Source organism: Branchiostoma floridae, chromosome 11 (assembly GCF_000003815.2).
Source record: "Branchiostoma floridae strain S238N-H82 chromosome 11, Bfl_VNyyK, whole genome shotgun sequence".
In the NCBI taxonomy this organism is placed as follows: Eukaryota; Metazoa; Chordata; class Leptocardii; order Amphioxiformes; family Branchiostomatidae; genus Branchiostoma; species Branchiostoma floridae.
The window spans coordinates 21,548,561-21,566,478 of NC_049989.1; the positions used below are offsets into that span (position 1 = coordinate 21,548,561).

The window sequence follows — 17,918 nt, forward strand, 5'->3', positions numbered from 1 at the left end:
ACGCCGGCCCCTACTCCGGCACCCCCCCCCCTCACCGACACACGGCCCCCGCCCGGCCCTCACACTAACACCATGTGACAGACAACTGAGTTGGACCCTCTCCAGCTGGCCGCGACCCCAGCACGTGACGTCACACGGGTCTTGTATATTGTGTCTACCCGGCCACACTGTTCCAGTTTGCTACTTTGAACTAGATATAATAAACGCGCTCTGAAGGCGAAGTAGATATAATAAACGACGTTGCCCGTGAACCCCGGACCTCCTCTCTCTGGTGTCAAGAGGTCCCGTTGCCGTCCATATGGGAGAGAAATTAGCGAGAGCCACAAAAACAGGTGCCTGTGGTCTGCCTGTGTGACCAGACGGGGGTTTCTCGCTATTTTTGGCTGTTCTGGTTAAAGTGTTAATGCTCGTGTCAGACACACGACTACCGAAATCCGTTGTTACGCCACACCTCCGAAATACCCGCATTCCAGCGGGACCGGAACCTTACACTAACCACACAGCGGGGGAAGGTGTCCGTATCATGGAAGGGCAGACGCAGTGTGCATTAGGCTGCGGGGGAGGTGCCAGGTCATGGAACAGCAGGGATGGTAAGGGAAATGTGAACACTCACCACGGTACCAGTGGAAATAACACTTACTGGGAAACTAACATTTATCTACAAATACAGACCAGTTTATCCAATATGGATTTTCATAAAGTGCTCTCCCGAATCCTTGGTTACTGGGTATCTCATCATGGCCCAATGACAAACACGGCCCATACAACAGACTGAGGTACGAACGCTGATGGCAGACTGGCAGGGACGAGGGGCGTGGAGTGGTCCAAGCTTCCCCAACAGGAAAGGAGGCCTGCCAGTGCGTATCAAACTTTCAGGTACTTGGGGGATGACGCTCCAACTACGCGAAACAACATTAGTTCATCATGGTGCTCAAACGACAGGAGCTAGTTGACTCATTTGATTCGACCTGGACTTGACTTTTTCTTACTTTTGTTTCCTATTGGACTATCTAAACGTTGTCCTCGCCTTCTTTATAAATCAATTACGGTTACGGCTGTTCAACAAGATTACCTCAGTGTCTGACGGCAGATAGAAGATGCTATCTGAAACGTCTGACGGTTTCCTAAATTATATCCAGTTGCTTTAGTAAACGCCATTAGACACATTCTCCAGTAGCATCCTATGATGCTTTTGACAACGACGAGCATGGGTATTGGAAAACAGAATAGCCACTCTCCTGTGGCAGCATAGCAAAAGGACTTTGGCTATCGTTAAAGCTAAAGGTTGGCCCCAAATCAAAGGTCTACCGTCATGTAGCCTTGAGACGAAGGCGTGACCACCTCTGGTCAGCGTTGTGTCACTCAAGGAAGAGTCAAGGAACATTTTAGAAACGGCACCTCTCTCTCTCTCTCTCTCTCTCTCTCTCCCCCCTCTCTTACTTTCGGAAAGCAGCATTCTAACAGAAAAATACGTGACGTTGCCATTTGAAGTGATCCGCTAGTCTGTGTGCTTAATGTCTGTGCCGCTTACTTACTTGAACTTTATCTTTTCCACAGGTCTTCAGGTGGATCATGATAAGGTGTTTTACAGTAAGCCATCTTAAATCAACACCATACAGACTCCTGAAGCCGTCACCTTCAGCAAACCCCGCCAGAACCACGGACGGTTCTCACGGACACACGCCGCTCTCTCTGGTTTCACGGGCCGAACGGCGGGATAATCACACGGCGAATCACGTTACATTTGATACATGAAATCTGAAGGTCTCGCAGAGATATATGGACTTGGCAGGACGCCTCACACACGACAGGCCGGTACAGAAGGGCTCTCAGACAGCTACTGATTGGAACAAGACATGGAGGCGAGCGGAATCAGCAAAAATTTACAACTACCGGAACATCAATGTCGGGCGATGAGGGAGGCGATAAGGCTGACCACTCGTTCATTATCATCTATCCCATCAAACTTGATCAAAATTGTATTGCCTGAGTAAATTAGGGGAAATCTACCATCATTATCTAATCTGAAGGAAAAGAGGATATCCTAGATGTAATATCAAATGCAGTGCAGTTTTTCTAAGCTTGGGTCTCCTCTGATGCCGACAAAAGACCGGCGTGAGAATTGGGTGCGACAGCGTAGCCTGGCGGCACCCCTCCCCCGTGTCCTGCTGGCACGGCGCCAGGTTCTGAACCTGACCTTGGGGCCGCCCACCCTGTCTACGTTAGGCCATCATCCTTCCCGATGAAAGAGCGGACAGCCGAACCCTCCTCCCCGTGATTCCTACCCAAAACTAACAGAATTATTTGCCAGATGTTGGCTACATTGGAAATCAGTTGGCAGCGACGTTTGAAAGGGTAAGCCCTGCCCGACACCTTTCGTCCGACGCCCGAGACCGATAAAAGTAAATCGCAAACAGGTTTTCATCAGCCATGTTCACGACTACCGTGGCCTCCCGGCGGAGAAGGGGGCGGGGCTGTACGAAGGCCCACAGCGACATTACCGGGGAGCTTCGGCTCTCCGTAGGGGCCAATTTTCATATCAGCTGGTGCGAATGTCTTCACCGACTACCCTTGCGATGTAACTAAGTCCCATCGCCAGTGAAAATACCGCTGGTATCAAACTACCACCAGTTTTTTTTTTTTTACCAAAAGTTCCACTTTTCGAGTCTAGCTACCTCCTGTGACCAACGGCAAGGGCGCTTGTGATGTCTCGGTCGTTCAAGGCGTGGTCCAAACACAACGTCCTTCACATACCTCCGCTCGCACCGTGATAGAGAGCAGTAGGGTCAGGCACAGTCTTCATGCCGTATTCCGACTGGGGGGTCTCAAAGTAAGGAGAATTATGCGATAAAACGTATGGACATAGATGATACTCAGCGTCTACAATAGCCGTGACTATTACTCCATACATTTTTGTAAAGGAGTCCAATTTCAGACACCCCATGACACTGTGGAGAGTGTCGGGTCTCTGCCTCTCAATACTGTGCCCTAGACACAGATTGACAACAACACACAGCCCCTTCGGTCTCATAAAGACTATGGGACCAGCTTAACCTGCATGTTCCCATTTTTGGTGACCACGAAACTTTGCTCATTTTTGCCAGTTGGTAGTTGTGCAAATATTACCAGGTACCAGGTAATTTCCTAGGCATAAAACGTCTATTTCTCAGCTTAGCTAAGACGTCGACCTTCCCTATAAACCCTTAAGGAATGGCAGGTGTATACTAAGAAACGAAATGTACGTCTTTCCTCAAAGTGGGAACCCGAGAACGGAGAAACTGTTACTGTAGCCAAATCTACACCACAACGCGAAGCTCCGACTCCGGCAGGCGAAGCGACGGTGAATGTTGACCCCGAACTCTGCGCCATGCTGTTCGGATTAACGGGTTACTATGGCTGAGCCGGGGCCAGGGATTGGGGAGGGGGTCTGACGGGGGGAACTGTTACACAAGCACGACTATTTATTCCGCCGATAAAGGCCGGGTTGCTAGTGTTTCTCTAGCCGCCGGTGGGAGGAAAGGTGACAAGAGCAGGGTTTCACAGTTAGTTTAACACTACAGGATTTATATATACATTCTGTCTAGCCATTATACATGCATTATATTTGCCAGCTAGAAATGAAAAAGTTTTAGAACTATTTTCTTTTACAATATTTTTGCAATGATGTGGAGAGCGACGGAACGCGATAGCCCGGATGTGCACGGACAAAAGCCCGGATGTATTAAAAGTGCCCGGATGTACCAAAAGTGCCCGGATATGCACAGACAATTTGGCCCATGTTACCTTACAGTGGATGATAAAGATAGAACGTGGCAGAGACGGGACACAAGACACTAGTGAAGTTACCCTTACAGTGAGGTGGCCGTTCCGCTGCCCTCCTGGCATGTTAGAGAATTAGTAAAGAACATACAGGCATAAATGCTGTGCACGCCTTCCCGAGTAAGGACCACCTTCATCAGGACACAGCGCTTGTAGGTCTTGTAACCTGTGTGTGATGGGAAGGGGTTACACCACCTACATAACCTCCTCAGTGGTTACACACCAACCGTTACACCAACCGTTACAACCTCCTCGGTTACACCAACAGTCCTTAGCTTCGATCTGTCGTTGCGTCGGTTTTTACCAGTTCCTGTAGGCGTTTATTGATTACCGAGCGACAAAACCAAATGTTTTAACTCCAATTTCCGTTCCCTCCACCTGACCACCTGGTTTCCTCGTTTCGCCTAAACATGGCGATGTTTGGTTCACAGTGGGAATCATACATGTCGTTTGCCGCAGGAGACGTCGGCGCAAAGGGACACCAACCAGGCGTAAAGGAACACCGAAGAGACGTTAAGGGACACCAAAGAGGCGTAAAGGGACACTAAAGAGGCGTAAAGTGACATCAGAGATGACAGACGTTGTGCCTTAAACCTTACGACAGTCGCGGATATGACTTGTACCGTCCAACCGTAGGTTGTTAGTCATTAGAGGCAACGTGTGTTGTGCCCCGGTTAGAATCAGGCGCACGGAGAATAGACGATACACACTCTGGGACAGACGGCTGGGGTTAGCGATGTCGTCTGGTCTCTGAAACTGGTCATGAACTCCAGATAGTACAAGAACATCATAGTAAGACTTGCCGTTGTTTAACAGTGGTCTATATCCGGTACAACTTTCGTGACAAACGACCCTCATTGATGACAGGATGGCTGTAATTATCAGCATCCCGAATGTGACATTGTGTCACAATTTATAGATATTTATAAACTGAACATGATGTTGGCAGAAGTTGTATGTTGTTCCTCGTGGTCTATCGCATGAACATGGATTCACAGACTTAATAAAGACGATTCTCAGACAGCTAAGCCCATTCCGTGCATGTGTAAATATTCGGAGGCATGTCCTAGTGTCCACACGGTGAAGACAGTCCGTCCATCAGGCGGCGGACACGCCGAGGGGCTCGGCATGCTTGTAGGTCTGGGCAGGAAGCGAAGCTGACAAACTCACGTACCGGGTAATGTGGAGACACCGCCGCGGGGACCGTGGACTCGCCTCACCTCTGGTCGGGGAGACCCGAGTTCGGAGGTGGTTCAAGTGCAAACATCCAGACGGCCTGGAGAATTATTCTAGTCATTCTGCGTATGTCATGCGGTAGACATAAGGTCAGGGGAAGTCTAGTTCAAGCCACAGGCTTGCAAATGAAACTGGTCAAGAGATACGTTCTACATTTATAATTTGTACTGTAGTGGTATTAGAAATGTAGAATGTTGAAAGCGTGGCTGCCCTCACACGCACTTCAGCTCACTCAGAGCAATACAGACGACCATTGGAACAATCCCTCACATGAGAACAACAAAGGTGCCGTACGGTAGACCTGAGGTGGGGAGGGCGCATTCCAAACATGCGGAGGGTCAAGAGATCAACACTACATGTCTAATCTGTAGTGTTTGGACACGTTGCTATTACCATACTATACTATGTCGGTTCGTGGAGTATCAACAGCGTGGTTACACACACACACACACTCCTTCTAGCTCATTCAGAACAATGTAAATGAACGTAATTCTTGTGCTTTGCCTGCAAAGTTGATTGATTGAAGAGAAAATTCCGAAAATGAGAAACCACTGTATTCACACTCGGCCAAACCTCTCTGTAGATGCATGTCTGGGCATAATGGGGTTCCTGACGTCTATCCGTATTGACCAGACCACTTACGACCAATTACACAACACTGAACCACTATAATCACACGACATTTTGGAAACGGTGGGATTCTGCCTGCCACTGTGACTAATCTGCTTGTTCGAAGACAAAATCAAAGCAAACTGATGCCGAGACCTACATAGTAGTAGTAGTAGTAGTAGTAGTAGAAGTAGTAGTGCTACATTGCTTTCTGACATCAATGGTCTAATGCCTATAACATCCCTGGTCGAGAAGAGGGTACATCTGATGATGTCCTTGACGACGAGTGTTGGGAAGCTTAAAGAACCCCACTGCTCCAGAGACGGAGTAAGATAAGACACCTACAACTGTAGGTTGAGAAGAAAGGCCTGCGGATATCGGTCAAGGTTGGCCTCAACCCAAATGTCTCAGCCCACTCATCAGGGGTCTATAGCTGTATCTGACATCGTTAATTTGTGTTGGGAGGGGGGCAGTAAAAGCAGCAGTTGCGACCTGGCCTGTATTCTTGCAGGTAAATAACATTAGTCTTGTTGCCCTGGCTACAATTAGACGCGACATGCACGCATGCTACTGGAAAGGGTCGTAGTCCTTTATCAAATAAGAAGGGACGTTGAGCAATGGTCCATTGATTGTTCGTTGTGTCTGTCAAAAGGAGCTAGAGCAATTTCCGAGGTAATATGAACCTGTCCATACTGTACACAGTGTCTGCCTTCTCAGTCATTACAAGTAGAACATAACTGGCCTGACATCAACTGAGCTGTATTCTGGCCGGTAAGTAACATCGGTCTTGTTGCCCTGGCTACAATTGGGTGCGACATGCACGCATGCTGCTAGAAAGGACGTTAAGCCCTGGTTCGTTGTTCATTGTGCCTGTCGAAAAGAGCTAGAGGAATTTCCCCGGTAATATGAACCTGTGTCTTACTTCCCTGTCATTACAAGTAGAAGATTGGTGCGCTAAACTGGCCAGAGATCACGTTGACTTCCAACAGGCCGTGTCCTCCCCACGTGCCGCCCTGTGGAGAACCCAGGAAAACCAGACTTAAGTCGGTGCCGGCAGAAATCTGTTCGGCAGCCAAGATATACAGGTGTTCCCTGAGAGTGTGCCAGCCTAGCTAGACCGGCAAACTCTCCCTGCATGACAGCCTCAAGGAGTGTGTAACCAAGGTCCTCGGGAAGACCTGCCTTGGCTGCCGAACAGATTCTCCGCCGGCCCTGGCTACAGTCTGGGTACGTGTGGAGGGGGTGTGTGGTCCGATGCTGACACTCCGCTTGTGTCAACACGACAAGCTTCTCGCCGAGACGAGGCTAAAGGCCAGGGGATGTGCTGAGAGGCGTCCCGCTACTGATATCTGCCCAGACATCGTCAAAATGAACACGGACGACCAAACAAATCACAGGCAGTCAGCTGGTCGTCCCAAAACCTAAGCCAGAGACCCCCAGAAGATCGATAGCCTACCGTTGACCCAATGTCTGGAACAACCTACCGCCAGACACACTTACGGCTCCAAATCTGACTTGATGTAATAGCAATGACGAAAACGAACTAGCTTTTTGCACTACTACGTGTTGTCTACCATGTATAACTACATCTCTGTTATATTTATCTGACTCTTCCCTCATGGCCTCGACGAAAAACGACCAGCAGGTCGAATTGAGCTTACATGAAAAGATAAATATTCAAACAAACAATTTAGAGTTTAACGTTGACTGAGTTGCACCTGACAGCTGCAGCGCAGAACACGTGCAAGCTTCATACCAGCTGCCAGGAATACAGGACCTCCTCAAAGCAGATGCTTTAAATTTGGCACAGACAGCTCTGCGCAGAGCCTGGACAAAGAGCTGGCAATAAGAGCTGCCAGATAAGCAACTGGCACTGCCTCGGTCACGTGTGAGCCGACAATAAGAACTGCCACTTCAGAATAATATATGTAACGACATAACTTGAACCTTCTGCCAAAGATGCCTGCAATTTCCTCTAAAGTGATTTCTATTAATGAAAACACATTTCCTATGAATAGAAAGTTTCTCCTCCAGTGACTACTACGGTAAATCTAAAGCCGATCTTTAAAAGAACGAGACTATGGATTCTCTTACAAGTTTTCTACTAGTGTGAGATGATATTCGTAAGACATCCATATATTATCTGCGGTTATTGTTATTACAGAAGCAGTGGTCGTGTTGCCGTATATTGTAAAATCGTGAAGTGCCTTACATGCAACTATGTACAGGTGCAACTTTGTTACTATACATGAACATCGTCTTATAATACATAAATACAACAATGACAATGTTAAGCGATGAAGATATCCATGACATAATGGATGACACGAGGAAAGTTTGTGCGCTCTTTGCTTGCTTTGGTGTCCCTTCACTGCTACTACAAAACATTTTCACTCGCCATTCTCAGCGGGTAATAGGGGGAATAGCGCTGTCTCTGGTGACACTACAGGCGCAGAGGGAGGGGGTGTGGTGGAAGGAACATCTATGACGTGTTGCTATGGAAACGTCCCACCCACCTTGTTCTCCGCATGCGCACTTGTTGCTGCCGGGCTCGGCTCCGCCCCAGTACGTCATCTTCTGGCCGTCACGTGACACCCACCAGCCGAAGGGTTCGTTCTGACCGTCATGCAACAGCACTGAGCCGTAACACTCGTACTAGAACGGAGAAGGTCACGTGTTAACCTGGGTCAGTCGCACTGAAGACGGTCGTGGTTGTGGCCGAAAATTTGGCAATGTGTAAGTCTTAGTTCAAGGCCCCAATCTCACATATCCATCCATGGCCTCCAAACTTTTCTAGACCATGGTTGGAAGTTGTTTTAAGCCCCTACACACATAGCCGAATATGGTCTTCATCTGAATAATCTACGCTGGGATCCAAGTTGGGAGCGAGGTCATCTGTGGTTGTGATTTGGTCCGCAAGATTGCCTACTAGTCTTTGAAAGTCGTCTACAACAGTCGACTATAAATTTAGAGAAATCAGAATCGGTGAAAGTCATATTCTTGGATGCGACCCAGAGTAGAGAACTGGAGGTAACTAGGGTGGATTCCAGGATACTTTCAAACCACCGCCGATGTAACTTGGTTGGGAGTGATGGGGCCAAAGTCGCAGAAAGGTCCTGAATGTTTGAATGTTTTAATTCTTCCATCACTTGTTGATTTGGTGTTAGCAGGATCTAACGTCTAGAGCGCTATTCTTCAGACGCAGAGGGTGGGCAACTGAAGAGTGACTAACATTGAGAACATTGAGAGATGATTGGGAAAAACTTATGGGTGATTATATGTTACTTTTTTTGTTGGAGCCACACGTCCAAACTGCGTCCAGCCAGCCAGGTTGAGGTAAAGAAAGGCTTGGTATAAAATACAGCAAAAGTTGAACAGAACAAGCAAAACGTTGTTTATAATTAGTCACGAGCATGATTTGTGTATATGTGTTGATATTCATGTTTAATTTTTCGTTCCCTCCAACAGCCCAGTTGGGCCATTTGGAAATGTAACCTCTGCATGAGTGAAAGACCTTTGACAGATCGGGTATTTTATTTCTTCCTTTTTTTCCCTTTCGTTAAACGAGTTTTCAAGGACTAGTCTCTACCAGACTTCGGATCGCTGGAAAATCGTAGAAATGGAATAGATAGAGGAGTAAGCCGGCCAGAGGAATATAGCCGGCTAGGGAACAGCACGCTAGCCGTCTATATTTCTCTAGCCGGTTTACTTCTCTATTATTCCATTTCTACGATTTTCCAGCGATCCGGAGTCTGGTAGAGACTACTCATGGACACATCTTGCCCCCTTGCCATATCTAAGCTATCAATATTAGATTTCGCTAAAGATATCAGCTAGTTAGCTGTCTAGTGTCCACATTGTATTGTCGCTGTTGCAATTCGAATAAAGTCAATGATGTCTCTGATGATTGACGTGTGAGACACTTACCCGGATGTACTGTTCGCAGCTGCTGGATCGCGCCATCAGAGCCCGGATCTGCGCCATGGAGATCTCGTAGTTTATTTGCTGTGAGAAACATCCGGGTTCCTCACAGCCCTGCACCAGCGTCCGGTCCTCGCTGTCGTGGTGGATCACGGTTACTCCTGGGGAGGGAGGGAAGAAGTTGTGAGATCACGTGGCTTAACGGATCCAGAACTCAGAGGTCCAGGGTTCAAATCATTCCATGTCACCGATCTTGTGCCCTTGGGAAAGGCACTCAACACGACTTTCCTCATTTTACTCAGGTAGAAATGAGCACTTAACTGCGGTTAGGGACGTCCATTGCCGGTTAGGACGTTAGATAATGATCAACACGATGAAGAAGAAGAAGGATTCGAAACTCAAAATCTTCTGCCAAGGAGTAGCTGCAACTGTCTGTGCCATAGCCACGGTGTGGATTACAACACTACTTTTATTTCAAGCAAAATAAGCTGATATCATAAACATTACAACAGGTGGTTGGATGCTTGCAGGACTGAGAGTTCCGTGTTTGGGGTGGTCTGATTTGCCCAAGGAAGAAGTGATTACATTTTGAGAAGATATCTGAGTAATGTTGATAAATCAAATATTCCGAACAGTAGAAAATACCATTCGTGAGAATGTAGGCCCGAAGTCCTTAATATTAAGGGCTTAAAACTGGGATCAGATCCAAGTAGCTAGACAGGCATAAAGTATGAGCATTTTTTCAAAGAGAATTTTGAGTAATAACTTGGCAGAGCTGAGAGTCGGGGGTATAAATATTTACGACCGTATAGCTATATAGAGTCTTGAACGGTAATAACGACTTTAACAGTCGGGATTATGGTTACAGGGACGTTGGAACAACTTCAAGATTTAGGCGAACTTTTCCCCCGGCGAGTTAGTAAATCCCCACCTCCCCTTAGCTATGAGGACTTCCCGCATTTCGGGAGTGGATTTTCTGAGGATTAGAGTCCTGACCTCCTGACGCGCCACACAGAGAGACAGGTGAAGGATCTACATCTGGACGCGTTCAGCTTCAGGTGGGCTCGTAGTACCGAGACTAAGTCATGGAGGGGAGGATTCGCTTTGGCGTGCCAAAGACCACAGGCCTGACCTTCTCCAGTGCTGAAAATGGCGGCGCGGTCTCCGCGGACGGGTTTGTTTGGGCTCGGCCGCCGCCCCAGAGCAAACACTTAAATGAAGTACATCTGTAAAAACCACGGAGAAGTGAACTTGAACGTGCCTGGTCAGGAAAAGCCTGGGAACGCGTCGCGCCCGGGGAGACATCATCAGGAGAGGGGTTCTCTCCTCACCCGCCTGCCTCCGCTAATAATCGCATCTGGAACCTCTAGCCGGGCGGGTCAGGAACGTGTTCGCACCGAGCCCTTCCCGGGACGGCGGCGGGTCAGGAACGTGTTCTCGCCGAGGCCTTCCCGGGACGGCGTGCCGGCCTCGCGCGGATCGGGTTTTCTCAGGGCGTTCAAGGTGCGACGTCGTGCTGAGTGCCGCACGGTTTGCTCAAATACACAATTCATATTTCACCGGCACAGAGATGCCTCTCTCTCTCTTTGGTCTGCTCAAATACACAATTCAAATTTCATTTCAACGGCCTTTCTCTCTCCTTAGTCTGCTCAATACACAATTCGTTTTTCAACGGCACGGAGATGCCTTTCTCTCTCTATCTTCTTCGTCTGCTCAAATACACATTTCATATTTCAACGGCACAGAGATGCCTTTCTCTCTCTATCTTCTTCGTCTGTTCAAATACACATTTCATATTTCAACGGTACAGAGATGCCTTTCTTTCTCTCTCCTGTACCCCTGTACGTCGTACTTGACTATTTGTGACGCGAACACAGCGTTTGATGCAGATCTCAGTTTCACCTTGTCATCTTATCGAAGATAACCATAATAGACACTCCAAAGGAATATAAGAATCATTTCAAAAGTTGGGACCAAATATCTTTACGTGCTAATAAAACCTCTGACTTGTCACATAGTAGTAGTCCACTGTGTAAGTTCTGCTGCTGAAGTGGTCTGGACACTCTGCAGCTGTAATGACTGCTCAAATTCACACCTGTATCATACCGATTGATGACAGCGTGCATTTTTTATATACCAATGCATAATCTAAAATGGAAATTTCTCGATTATCTGAGTCTACATCTGTTCCACCAATTAAGTCACTTCTTCTTTGGACCAATAGTTGCTCACCACCGACAAATACTAGAGGTTGTTGATAGTTTTGGAAATTTTCTTGATAACAAACTATCAAACTAACCAACTATCTATTTCCCATACCTGGCTACTGATATCTACTAACCCTGACCTAGGCACCCCTGTCCCGCCGTCACAACAACACGAGGCAGAGAATAGCCTGACTTTCGTTAAGACACATCTGTCTCTGTACAGGTCAGGTGAAACCTGACATGGGGTCAAGGCAGGTCCTACATCCTGCCCTCCCCACATGCACAACTCAGGCCACGTTTCGTCCTTACATGACTTTTTACTTGTTGTACAGCTTGACTAGCTGTCATCCGAGGCTATTGCTCTTACCTGTATTACACCTTTACTGCTCTCACCTGTTGTGTAGACCTACCGTTCTTACTTTCATAGGGGCCTAAAGACCAGACCAGTGTCACTGACGAAGGTCACCGGATGGCTGTCTGAAACGTCTGTCCGTTTCCAAAATCAAATCCAGTTGCTTCAGTAACTGCTTTTTGGCGTACTATTGTTTTTACCTGTTCTACAGGCCTACTTTTATAACCCATTGAAGACCTATTGTTCCTATCGTATTTCTATTGTTCTTACCTATCCTGCACAGTTCCTTAGCCACTACTGTTTTCACCTGTTGTACAGGTGTGCTGGTCTCACCTGCCTATTGTTCTCACCTGTGGTGCAGTCCTGCATGTCGCAGTAGATCTCGAAGGGCTCCACTCCGCAGGTGGGACTGTCCGGGTCCAGCGTGTAGTTCCCGCTTCGCTTGAACCCAGCACGCTTCCAGTCCGCACAGGTCGGCATCACTGGGGAAATATAGCAAACAATTAAGGGTTAATGACCCACCCCGAAGTGTATATGGTGTCATAACGCCTGGTCCTTTGCTATAACCATCGAATAAAGCCACCGAGTGAGCGAGTTTACAGTATACAGTATACAGTATACACATAGACACACACACACACACACACACACATGTACACACACACACACACACAGACACACACACAACCGTGTACACACACACACACACACACACACACAGACACACACAACTCGCTTCCAGTCCGCACAGGTGGGCATCGCTGAGGAAATAGCAATACTCCAGTACAAAGTACATACAGTGTTATACAGCAGATACATTAAAACCTGATACGACTTTAATAGCCCTGGGATATACTGCAGTGGGAGGGGCTGAAGTTTACCTTGTTACCTGGTATAACGATCGCCACCAGGACAGGCCGAGCACACTAAAGGGAAGCCATCTTTACATAATGTCCTTGGACAGATACTACTAGGATACCGTCCCATCACATTACCGCCTGGCTGTGTCCTCTAACGCCCCCCTTCCCCATCCCACTGCGGCGGTACTTCACAACTCGGCGCTGTGCCTGGTCCTGATGATATCGTCATTATGATTAATGCGGCGCAGGATCGGCTCATATCACCCGTAACCTTCCCCGCCGCCTCAACGTGAGCTCACGGGGTAGCGCGGGTGCAGCGGCGGGGAAAGTGGGACCAGGCGAGCGCCAGGGTACTGTCCTAGTCCTAGTCTCTACCAGACTGACTACGCTGGCCATTATAGGGAGAATAATTTGCCAGGGGAGTTCTGCTACCATCCTGAGGGGAAGCATGAACCTAAACGCGGACTGACTCCCCTGGCCAATTTCCCGATTTTTTTTTTTTTGCCGAATTCTACGATCCCCGTAGGAAGGCCTGGTGGAGGCTAATAGTGGGGGTGGCTGTTAGCCTCCTTCGCAGCTTTTATTTCATGGTGCTGGTTTAAAAACTGGCGTATGTTCTCTAATGCCGAGAAAGCGAGTTTGCCAAGAAAGGTAGTTTTCGGCCCGCCTGGAAACTCCATCTTTGAAACTAGCCCCTCCCCCCCCCCCCAAAAAAAACACACACACACACACTCAATGAAATAAAAGCCCGTCCCGTTCGCAGTCTGCAAAGGAGGCTAGGTGTACGTGGTAAAATTTCATCGAAGGTATGTTGTCCCTAGAAAGTGGTCCCAGGTGCGAGACAGCTAGGGCAGCCTCCTAGCCCCCTACATGTACAGGGGTACGGATTGTAGAATTCCGCCTAGCCCCCACCAGACCTTGCTACATGTACAGGGGTACGGATTGTCCTAGCCCCCACCAGACCTTGCTACATGTACAGCGGTACGGATTGTCCTAGCCCCCACCAGACCTTACTACATGTACAGGGGTACGGATTGTAGAATTCCGCCTAGCCCCCACCAGACCTTGCTACATGTACAGGGGTACGGATTGTAGAATTCCGCCTAGCCCCCACCAGACCTTGCTGCATGTACAGGGGTACGGATTGTCCTAGCCCCCACCAGACCTTGCTACATGTACAGGGGTACATATTGTCCTAGCACCCACCAGACCTTGCTACATGTACAGGGGTACAGATTGTCCTAGCCCCCACCAGACCTTGCTACATGTACAGGGGTACAGATTGTCCTAGCCCCCACCAGACCTTACTACATGTACAGGGGTACAGATTGTCCTAGCCCCCACCAGACCTTGCTACATGTACAGGGGTACAGATTGTCCTAGCCCCCACCAGACCTTGCTACATGTACAGGGGTACAGATTGTCCTAGCCCCCACCAGACCTTGCTACATGTACAGGGGTACGGATTGTCCTAGCCCCCACCAGACCTTGCTACATGTACAGGGGTACGGATTGTCCTAGCCCCCACCAGACCTTGCTACATGTACAGGGGTACGGATTGTCCTAGCCCCCACCAGACCTTGCTGCATGTACAGGGGTACGGATTGTCCTAGCCCCCACCAGACCTTGTACAGGGGTACGGATTGTCCTAGCCCCCACCAGACCTTGCTACATGTACAGGGGTACGGATTGTCCTAGCCCCCACCAGACCTTGCTACATGTACAGGGGTACGGATTGTCCTAGCCCCCACCAGACCTTGCTACATGTACAGGGGTACGGATTGTCCTAGCCCCCACCAGACCTTGCTACATGTACAGGGGTACGGATTGTAGAATTCCGCAAAAAGTGCAATAATTGGCCAGGTGAGGCCGGCTGCAGGAAGGTTTCCCCTCCAAAATTTGAGTAGTTGATGAGAAAAATTTCCGTCGGACTCTGCAAAGTCTGTCTGCAAAGGAGTTAAGGAGGCTATCGCCATGCACAGTCGAGAGAGGTAGGGCATATGATATAGGCTACAGGGTTCCTACCCTTGCTTTTACACTCCAACAAACAACGTTAACCAAAAACACAGTAGATAAAGGAAAACTACGAGTATTTGATGAGAAAAATGCCCGTCGGAGGCTATAGCTATCTCTCGGAGCTGTCGGGAGGGAGGGGCCGGGCACGCAGGCTTGTCGGCTGGCGCAGCGGCCCCGGCGGCAATGTGGGGCTGATCACGGCTTGGCTGTACGCCAGCCCCGCCCGCAGGAGGCGGCGGTTGCAGGGGAATCTCACGCCCCAGTCCCCGAGCCGCTAATGCCGTCCACATTCACCGCCTCTGCGGTCTCTTGTTCCTATTATCTGTCCGGGAGCGGCCGATTCGCGTCAGGACCGGCCCCGCGACCGGCCCGACCACCCAGCCTCTCTTGCGGTGCACCTCATTAGCCCTGATTAATTGGATGTGATTAAACGTTTTAACCTCATACAGAGGAGTGATCGACGTCATGCGCGGGGCCGGGAGACAGGGACTGCCGTGATCCATGGCGATGCACCTGTTCTACACCGTGAGTTGTGCGGCATCCAGACGGGAGGAACAGCCAGACCGGCCAGGATTGGACAGATTCTAGTCGCTCCGGGGCTGGGTTCCCTCCCCGCTCGTATCTGTCTAACCTGGGCTCCCATCAACTAGCTAACTCTGTTTTCCGAGCCTCCACCAGACCAAGGAGGTTATATAGAGATCATTTCATTGACCAGATTACCTATGCTGGCTGAGTTGTGGTAAGATTTAAATAGGTCAAATTTCCAACATGGGGCCCGGCTTCCGGGAACGAAACGCATGATATGATAGACACCAAACTACACAAGACGTAAAGAGAATAGTCATGACTCATGGGCATTATATTTCTAGATCGTTTCCAAAAACAGCCCGACCGGTCCCCGGATAAATGTGACATTGCGGAAAACCGTGGATTTGACTCTCCTGGCAAAATATCCATCCTAATTTTGCCAAATCCTACTATGCATCCCCCCTCCCTCCTCCCCACACACATACTGGTGTTTTCTACCCCCCTTTCGTCGCTGTAGGTCTGTGTCTGCCCCATTCATCTATGTCTAACAGGGGTTATTGGGACCCATAAATTGCTGTGTGCGTTTTTCGGGGGGGGGGGGGAGGGGGGGGGCATTTGTTGCACAGGTAATTGAAACAGGTGAAGGAAAGCCGAAAATGACCAGAAAGTAGCGGAGAAAACAGAAGACGACTTCTGTGTCGACTGAGATGGGATCTCTGAGGAGATCTGTTATTAAGTGATAAAGTGGCCGACTTCTGGTTTGACAGTTGGACCTGTCTATAGCTACCAACACGACAGGCACTACTTCAGACTTACGACACGGCATAAAAACCGTTTCCATAAAACGGCGTGTTGTCGGTGACGTCTGTAAAGGCGACGTCTTCTGGTCTTCATTATCCTGTGATACGACATGAAGAAACTAGAATTTCTGCTGTCAATCCTTAGCTGTCTTTTCGTTTACACCGCAGGTCTTGTACGGAAGTCTAAATCGTGGCCAAGCAAGTGTCAACTGGACATGTCGTAGGATATGATCACATTCGTCGTAGACCGTCGCACGATTCAGATGTCATGGAATCTTCAAGCAGGCTATGACAGCTGCTAACCAGCGACAAGGATCTAAGACAGCATTTTCAATGACAAGGCATCTTAATGTTCTGGACAAATACTAATCTCCAAGCAGATCCTACGGTAGCATAAGATAGTATCAAAAGCTGGCAGAGGAGTGAAGCCGGCTTAGGAGTGAGTTTCGCTACCGGCAAATGGACACCTCTTGACTAACTACACTCCTTGGCCAGTTTGGTACTATCTTATGCCATTGTAGAATCTGCTTGGAGATTAGACAACTACACGGTAGTCCCCCAGGAATGCCCAAATTTTGCGATCGAACCACAAAAGATTTATCTACAACAGGTATCTCCTCTCTCCGGATAACTCTTCCGCCAATCCTGTTAGTCAGCTTGTTTAGCCTGCGGTCACATTTCTAAACCGGGCCCGACCGGTATGTTTCCGGAAACGACAAATACAAGTTTTTATCAAGGAATATGATAATTGAAAGTTTAAGTTAAAGTTGCCCGTACATCAGTAACAGATGCGTAGGGTGGCGCCCATCTCCATTTTTAATATGCTTATGCTCAGGACTAATTACTGTACGCTTTCTGTGTTTTGTTGTCCTTTATATCCTGCTTTTCGTTCCCGACCGGCCCCTTTGTGGAAGCGTGCCGTTATCCTAAGACGAACGCACGGCGCGCGCCGGGGATGATTCGCTCGGGCTGCCGACCCGCGGGGAGGGAGCTAGGGTCAACTTCTTCACTAAAACAATAAACGCGAATTCGTCCGTTTATTTGAAATATAGCACACATTGCCATAGCACGCCTGTATCTTCCTCACACTCTCGGCTACCGTGCCAAGCGGCGGGAAAGAATAGACCGCCGCGGCGCGAGCTGCCAGGAGACGGGCCACATATGGAAACCAGAGCTTAGAGATGTTGTGGATAGCATTAGAGAGAGTGACGGAAAACGTTTAAGCGCACGGATAGAGGGGATTGTCTGAATCCTCCCGTAATCTCCAAGCGGATGAAAATCACAATACAGGTGCTTCGGTGGTCTCCCTGCACCCACCCACCCACCCTCCCATTTCCTGTGTGGGGTGTATTGGACGTTAGCCGTGCAGTTTAACTGTTTCTGTTCTAGTCAGAAGAGTCTGTAAGGTCTAAGGTAAGGTCCTGGCTGTGTATATGGTTTGGATTAGGGCTGGAGGTCAGAGCCACGGGCCGGAGCGTGAGTGTTTCACGAATCAGGGCCCCCCCATGCCTGGTGAATAGGCTGCCAGATCGACGCTCACTGGAACGACACTGGGCCTGATTTTCCCTCC

General features: G+C 48.9%; 1 protein-coding gene across 1 annotated transcript in view; it reads right to left on the reverse strand.

The window, feature by feature from the left end:
* LOC118425948 (mesocentin-like) overlaps positions 1–17,918 on the reverse strand; it is a 43,657-nt gene that overhangs the window by 16,455 nt on the left and 9,284 nt on the right. Inside the window, exons 4-6 of the mRNA XM_035835119.1 lie at positions 12,495–12,626; positions 9,592–9,746; positions 8,181–8,319 (exon numbers count right to left, since the gene is read on the reverse strand). Coding sequence (XP_035691012.1) covers positions 8,181–8,319; positions 9,592–9,746; positions 12,495–12,626 — 426 coding nt within the window. The remainder of the gene's footprint in view (positions 1–8,180; positions 8,320–9,591; positions 9,747–12,494; positions 12,627–17,918) is intronic.